The sequence below is a fragment of the Arachis hypogaea genome, chromosome 19 (genome assembly GCF_003086295.3).
Source record: "Arachis hypogaea cultivar Tifrunner chromosome 19, arahy.Tifrunner.gnm2.J5K5, whole genome shotgun sequence".
NCBI classification, from domain to species: Eukaryota; Viridiplantae; Streptophyta; class Magnoliopsida; order Fabales; family Fabaceae; genus Arachis; species Arachis hypogaea.
Window position 1 is genome coordinate 59,415,158 of NC_092054.1, and position 7,617 is coordinate 59,422,774.

Here is a 7,617-nt window from a genome sequence, read left to right on the forward strand (position 1 = left end):
GTGGGAAAAGGTCCGACAAGGTCGATCCCCCAGGTGCCGAATGGCCGTTCTGCTGATATGATGCTGAGCTGATGTGGGGCGGCTTGGTGGATGTTAGCGTGTCGTTGACATTTATCGCAGTTTTTCACTAGTTGCATGGAGTCCCGGATGATCGTGGGCCAGAAGTAGCCGGCGCGGATGACTTTTTGGGCAAGGGTTTTACCTCCGACGTGGTGGCCGCAACAGCCTTCGTGGATTTCGCGTAGTATGTATTCCGTGCTCCCAGGCTCGACGCATTTGAGCAGGGGTTGCGAGAATCCGCGTTTGTATAGTTGTCCTGCGACGACCGTATAACCGGCGGCCTCCCTTTTTATTCGTTTTCCCTCTTTAGGGTCTTCGGGCAGTTCCCTGTTGAGGAGGTATTGTAGGATGGGGTGGGTCCATGACTTGTGGTGGGAGTGTGTTAGGTGGGTGTCGGCTGTTAAGGATACGGACGGCGTTTTGACGACTTCCTGAATTAGCGATTTGTTGCCGTGTCCTGGTTTGGTGCTAGCAAGTTTGGAGAGGAGGTCGGCTCTGGCGTTTCTTTCCCTGGGGACGTGCTGTATGATTATCTGGTCGAATTCTTCTTTTAGTTTGTTGACCTTGGCGAGGTATTGTTGTAGTAGGGGATCTCGCGTTTGGTAGTCTCCGTTGATTTGGGAACTGACTACTTGCGAATCCGTGTTGACCTCCAGGATTTTTGCCCCGACTTCGCTGGCCAGGGTTAGGCCTGCCAGGAGGGCCTCGTATTCTGCTTGGTTGTTTGAGACCGGGAAGTCGTATCTGACTGATTGTTCGATCACGACGCCGTTTTGGCTTTCCAGAATGACTCCGGCGCCTCCGGAAGTGACGTTCGAGGAGCCGTCGACGTGTAGTTTCCATGCCTCGGGAGGGATGTTTCCTGGGGTCATTTCTGCGATGAAGTCGGCCATGGCCTGTGCTTTGATTGCGTATCGGGGTTCGAACTTGATGTCGAATTGGGATAGTTCGACGGTCCATGCTAGCATTCTACCCGCTAGGTCGGGCTTCTGTAGTACCTGTTTGACTGCTTGGTCGGTTCGAACCGTTATGCGGTGGGCTTGAAAATATTGCCGCAGGCGTCGGGACGCCGTGAGGAGGGCAAAGGCTAGTTTTTCTAGGCGCGAGTAGCGGGTTTCTGCGTCTTGTAGGACTTTGCTTGTGAAGTATATAGGTTTTTGCTCCTTTTTCTTGTTTTCTCGGATGAGTGCTGCCGCGAGTGTTTCTTCCGTTATGGAGAGGTATAAGTATAGGGTTTCCCCTGTTTGGGGTTTGGCGAGGATTGGTGGTTCCGCCAGGGTTTTCTTGAAGTGTTGGAATGCCATTTCGCACTCTTCTTTCCATACGAAGGGGGCTCCTTTCTTCATTAGTTTGAAGAAGGGGATTGCTTTTTGGGCTGATGCTCCGAGAAAGCGAGATAGGGCTGTCAGTCGACCGGTGAGCTTCTGAACGTCGCGTAGGTTTTTTGGGCTCGTCGTCTCGAGAACGGCGCGGCATTTCTCCGGGTTGGCTTCAACTCCGCGTTGTGTGATCATGAAGCCGAGGAACTTTCCTGCCTCCATTCCGAAGGCGCACTTTGTTGGGTTGAGTCGCATTTGGTGTCTCCTTAGGGTGTCCGTTACGGCCTTGAGGTCGCTGATGAGTTGTTCGTCGGAGTCAGTTTTGGCGAGCATGTCGTCTATGTAGACTTCTAGTTTGGTTCCGGATAGGTTCTGGAATATTTTGTTGACGAGCCGTTGGTATGTTGCTCCGGCGTTTTTTAAACCGAAGGGCATGACTGTGTAGCAGTACGTGCCGTCGGGGGTAATGAACGCCGTTTTTTCTTCGTCGGGTCGGTGCATGGGTATCTGATTGTAGGCGGAGTACGCGTCCATAAAGCTGAGGTATCGATGTCCGGATGCGGAGTCCACTAGTCCGTCGATGTTCGGTAGGGGAAAGGCGTCTTTGGGGCAGGCTTTGTTGAGGTCCGTATAGTCGACGCACATTCGCCATTTTCCGTTGGATTTCTTTACAAGTACGACGTTTGCTAACCAGGTTGTGTAGGGAAGTTCTCGGATGAAGTTTGCTTCGAGCAAGGCTTGTACTTGTCTTTTGACTTCGGCCGCTCGGTCTGCTGACATTTTTCTTCTTCTTTGTGCTACGGGTTTGGCTTTGGGGTTCACGGCTAGTCGGTGGGACATGAAGTCAGGATCTATCCCCGGCATGTCGGCTGGAGTGAAAGCGAACAGGTCTCTGTTTTGTTTTAAAAATTGGGAAAGGTCTTCTTTCAGGTCGTAAGGGAGGTTCCTGTTGATGAAGGTGTATTCGTCCTTGGTCTGTCCTATTTGTAGTTTCTCCATGTCGCCTTCTGGTTCGGGTCTAGGTTGGCCGTCTTGTCGGGCATCTAGGTCGGCCAGGAATATCCCGGCTGCGTCGCGGGATTTTTTCCGTAAAGCCAGGCTGGTGTTGTCGCATTCTGCCGCGATTTCCCGATCTCCGTGGATGGTCCCGATGGAGTCGTCCTCCGCTACGAACTTCATAAGGAGGTATTTGGTAAAGATGATTGCCGAAAAGTCATTGATCGTCTTTCTTCCGAGGATGACGTTGTAGGCAGTGGAGTCTTTTAGGACCACGAATTCGGCTATGAGTGTCCTCCTCTTGTCACCGGTTCCTATGGTGAGGGGGAGTGTGATGGAGCCTTCCGGTTTGAGGAAGTTGTCTCCGAGTCCCGTGATGCCGTTGCGGTGCGTTTGGAGATTTTCGTCGCGGAGCCCAAGCTTGTCGAAGGCCCCTCGAAAGAGGATGTTGGAATCTGCGCCGGTGTCTACTAGTATTCTTCAGACTAGCCCGGTTCCGATCTTCGCCGAGATCACGAAGGGTGCGTCTTCGGCTGCGGTGCCGTGCTGGCAGTCCTCGGGTAGGAAGGTTATTGCTTTGTTGGACACGGGAGTTGGGGCTTGGTTTGTGACGGCCATTACCTGAAGGTCCTTTTTTATCCTGGATTTAGACTTGCATGGTGCATCTTTGCCCGTGATGACGTTTACTATGATGGTCGGGTCTTCTTCTGGACTTTCTCTTGGGGGTCGCTTTTGGGTTCTCGGATTACGTCCTTCTCTCTCCGGTGACCTGTCTCTCTCCGCGCGTCTTGGTTCTCTGATGATTTTGGTAAATTCTGGGAGTTTGCCGTCTCGTATGGCTTGTTCAAGGGCGTCTTTAAGGTCGAAACAATCCTGCGTTTTGTGACCGTAGCCTCGGTGGTATTCGCAGTAGAGGGTTTTGTTGCCTCCTGTCCTTTCCTTGAGTTGGCGGGCTTTTGGAATGATGCCTCGGTCCGCTATTTGGTGGTATATCTCGGTGATTGGTGCGGTTAGGGGTGTGTAATTGGAGAATTTGCCTATTCTCGGTGTCCGGTTAGTCGGTCTCGGGTGGTCTCGTTGATTCTCTTTGGGTGTTGCGTTATGGTGAGAAGCCGAATTGCCGCGTTGGTTGTTGCCGTGCTGCCGCTTGTTGGCCGCGACGACTTGGCTGACCTCTTCGTCGTTGATGTAGTCTTTGGCGACGTTCTGGATCTCATGCATGGTCCATACCGGTCTGGTGGTGAGGTGTTTGCGAAAATCTTCGTTCATTAGCCCATTGGTCAGGCAAAGGCTTGCGACGGAATCCGTGAGTCCGTCGATCGTTAGGCATTCGTCGTTGAAGCGGTCGAGGTATTTTCTTGTGGATTCTTCTTGTTTTTGCGTGACCCCTAGTAAGCTGATGGGGTGTTTGGCTTTGGTGATCCTAGTAGTGAACTGGGCCATGAACTTTCGTGTAATATCGTGGAAGCTGGCTATGGATCCGTTCGGGAGGGCATTGAACCATTTGATCGCTGGCCCGGCGAGGGTTACCGGGAAGGCTCTGCATCGGACCGCGTCGGCCGCTCCTTCTAGGTTCATTCTGGCCTCAAAAGCCGTTAGATGTTCTTGGGGATCTTTAGTTCCGTCGTACTTCACGTCGGTAGGTTTGTCGAAGCCTTTGGGGAGTTTTGCCCTTAGGATTCTTTCTGTGAAGGGTGTAGCTCCCATTATTGTATGGTCGTTTCTCGTGCGTTTGGTGTTTCGGTCTCTCCGATCTTCGTCCGAGTGATGTTGATTACTCAGATCTTGAGAAGCGCTGCGGTTATGTTTCTTATTGTATCGCCGTTCTGGCGATTTTCCGTGTCTGTGATCGCGTGATGAGCTGCGACCGTCTCTTCTGTCGTGTCGTCGGGTTGGCGACCTACCGCGGCGAGATCTTGATCTGGAGGTTGCATGGCTTCCGTGCTCGTCGTTGTGCTTTCCTTTATTGGTTATCTTGCCTTCGAGTTCCTGAACTCGGAGGCAGAGATCTTGGATGATCTGTGCTGCTTTGTCGCTGGCTTTCTCAGGGTGTCGACGGTCCGTGATGTCGCGATCGTTCGCGTTTTGGATAGCGCTCGCTATTCTTGCTTGGTTCGTGACTTCACGGTGCTCGGGGGTTGGATTAATCGGTTGAGAATCATCCTGGCTTGAGGGGGTTTCCTCTAGGACGTCCCCCATTGGGCCCAGCTGGCGCAGATTCCCCACAGACGGCGCCAATGTACGAGATGTCTCTGGTACGGTTTGAAGGGTGGATCGGGAACTCGCGGACAGAGTTGGAGCCGGGTCGCTTGACTGGAACAATGGGGGTGGTACCTGCAAAGACACTCCGACGCTCAAGTCAGAATGGATCTAAGAGGTAGAAAGTGTGAGGAATGAATGAATACCTGGAGGGGCCTGAGTCCTCTATTTATAGGCGGTGGAGGATATCTTATCTTATCTTATTTGACTAAGATAAAGGGGGCGTTTGAATTCGAAAGTCGGTTAGGAGTCTAAGAATGCCGTTTTCGGGCCTTCTAGAAGTGAGGAACGGGTCGGACCCGGGGAACCGGTGTTGGGTTCGGTCTTGGATCCGGGATGTTGGGCCGGATCCGTAACAAAAACCATTTAAATATAATTCTAATGAACTACTTATCTGTTTTATTAATTGTTATAACTCAAATACTATTTTTATATATTTTAATCTACGTCTAATAAAATAAACCAAAAATAAAACAAATAAAAAAAATTGTAATTTTCCATTAGTGGGTTTTTGGTGGTCCGTGGTTTGTAGTTGGATTTGGTGCTTGTTTGAAAAGAGGAAGGGAAGTAATGTAATAATGGGCATAGGCCCAAAAGGCCTTGAAAAACCCTAATTCTCTTTAGCAACATAGCTTATTAACTTCGGAAAATCAGCTGCCCCCTTCTCTATTAGAACTTAGGGTTTCAACACTGCACTCTTTCCGCACGCTTAGGGTCGCCAAGCCTCAAACAAACATGGCTGACAAAGCGGTTACCATCAGAACAAGGAAGTTTATGACTAACAGGCTCCTCTCCAGAAAGCAATTCGTGAGTTCGTTCACCATTCTCACTTTCGCGCTGTTTTTATGGCTTTATCATGGACTTTAAGTATATAGATTTTGGAATAATTGGGATCTGATAACGATCGATGAATTGTGCGTTAGATAGGGTTTTATTAATAATAATGTAGCTGAGCCTCGTTTTCTCTTTAATTGTGTGGTTGTAGGTCATTGATGTTCTTCATCCAGGAAGGGCAAACGTTTCTAAGGTACATTCTGTTTGTGATCTCAAAACTTCAGATTTAATTGATTTTTGTCAGGTAGTTATTAGTTGGACAATTATGGTGTTTAGGGTTTTTAATTTGTTGTGTTTGGAATATGAAGGCTGAGCTTAAGGAGAAGCTTGCTAGGATCTATGATGTTAAGGACCCCAACACCGTGTTTGTGTTCAAGTTCCGCACCCATTTCGGAGGGGGCAAATCAACTGGTTTTGGTTTGATTTATGACACTGTTGAGAATGCTAAGAAGTATGAGCCTAAGTACAGACTTATTAGGGTAAGATAACTCGATTTTTTGTTCATCTAATGTGATTTTTGTTTGTGAGTGTAATTGCTATGGAATGAGAAACACTTCCATCCAATTACGATGTGTCTTTCAGTCCTTGTAAATGGTAAGACTGGTAAGCTAGTGCTTACTAATATTAATTGTGATTGGATGGCCTCTATGTATAATAATATAGTACTTCTTCAATTCATGTCAACACTTTTATTTTCAGATTGGAGTGGCATGGGGTGAAAATATGTTGATCTTTATTGTTGCTCCATAATGTGACTTGAAATTGTATACTGTTATGATCAATGAGCAATAACATTAGAGATGTTCCAAGAAGATTAATTTGAATGCTTGTGCATATTAGAATTCATTAGTTTTCAGATGAAATCATTAGCTCTTTTTAATTACTTCCATAATTTGTTCTGCTGGATTACTTATCCCTTTTGTGTATTAGAATTACGTTAAGATATTTTTCACAAGAACCTACCCTGTATGCAAACAATACCCCACATACTATTTTTGCACTTAAGAATTATTGAACCTGTGAATTCTGTAGCTGAATCTTACCATGCTCATGTCTTGTTATGCATCCGTTAGTTCATTTTTGTCTTCGGGAATCAGAACATTTCTTCTTTAAAATCTGTGCTTTGTTCATACTATTTTTGCACTTAAGAATTATTGAACCTGTGAATTCTGTAGCTGAATCTTACCATGCTCATGTCTTGTTATGCATCCGTTAGTTCATTTTTGTCTTCGGGAATCAGAACATTTCTTCTTTAAAATCTGTGCTTTGTTTTTGCATAATCCTTCACTATTCCTCTTTGTCATTTGCAGAATGGACTTGATACTAAGGTTGAAAAGTCAAGGAAGCAAATGAAGGAAAGAAAGAACAGGGCAAAGAAGATCCGTGGAGTAAAGAAGGTAAATAGTTGGCAAAAATCAATTCTTTTGTTATTGATAATCGTTCATCTTGTATTGCTCTTGTTTAGTAAAAGTAGTAACCTCAGTCGTTTTTAATATTTTCAGACCAAGGCTTCTGATGCTGCCAAGGCTGGAAAGAAGAAATGAGTTTTCAAATATCCCGGTTCTGCTTTTAAGATTCTTGTGGTGTTGGAATTTTGTAATGGCTATTTTATTTTATAGATTCCTAGATTGAGATGTTTCCGTAAATGCCCTTATCTTTTTGGCTCTTAAATTATTAATGTTCTGTTACAACTTAAGATTGAGGAGAATTCAGTTGATAACTTAAGGCTGTTTTCAAATGTTTGCTAGACTGTGATTATGAATTCCTATGGTGCTTGAAAATTTGACGGATCAATCACTTATTTTATAGGATTTTTATATGCGGTAAATAAATCATTTATGATCATAAAATGTTGTGATGTTTTAAAAAGAAAATAAACTTCTATTTTTCTTTTGGATACGCATTTATTTTTGTGAAGAAGAATGTCAAATTGAAATTAGCTTTTGCGTATGCAAGTATGGTTCATATGTGTACGTTAGCAGGTTCTAAAACCTAGATTATTTGTCAATAATTGAGAACATAACAAGATATCTTTATTGAAAGAATTTTAGTTAGTATTCATCAGTATAGATACTACCATTTTTAAAAAAATTATCTTTTAAAAAGTTCTAAAATGTTTTTGTAAGTTATTTTTTAAATATAAAAGTTT

At 45.7% G+C, this 7,617-nt stretch overlaps 1 protein-coding gene across 1 annotated transcript; it reads left to right on the top strand.

Moving 5' to 3' along the window:
• Positions 1-5,172: 5,172 nt before the first annotated feature.
• On the top strand, positions 5,173-7,249 carry LOC112776823 (small ribosomal subunit protein eS24z). The gene is made up of 5 exons (XM_025821083.2): positions 5,173-5,441; positions 5,620-5,661; positions 5,777-5,947; positions 6,779-6,865; positions 6,971-7,249. Exons 1-5 carry the CDS (start codon positions 5,370-5,372, stop codon positions 7,010-7,012), a joined length of 414 nt encoding a protein of 137 aa, XP_025676868.1. The 5' UTR covers positions 5,173-5,369; the 3' UTR covers positions 7,013-7,249.
• The last annotated feature ends 368 nt before the right edge of the window (positions 7,250-7,617 follow it).

Bases quoted from the DNA above. Each gene is read 5' to 3' on its own strand.
- LOC112776823 (XM_025821083.2), top strand. From the start codon at position 5,370: ATGGCTGACAAAGCGGTTACCATCAGAACAAGGAAGTTTATGACTAAC. The intron at 5,662-5,776 runs GTACATTCTGTT...TGGAATATGAAG, and splicing joins GAAGGGCAAACGTTTCTAAG to GCTGAGCTTAAGGAGAAGCT. The intron at 6,866-6,970 runs GTAAATAGTTGG...TAATATTTTCAG, and splicing joins AGATCCGTGGAGTAAAGAAG to ACCAAGGCTTCTGATGCTGC.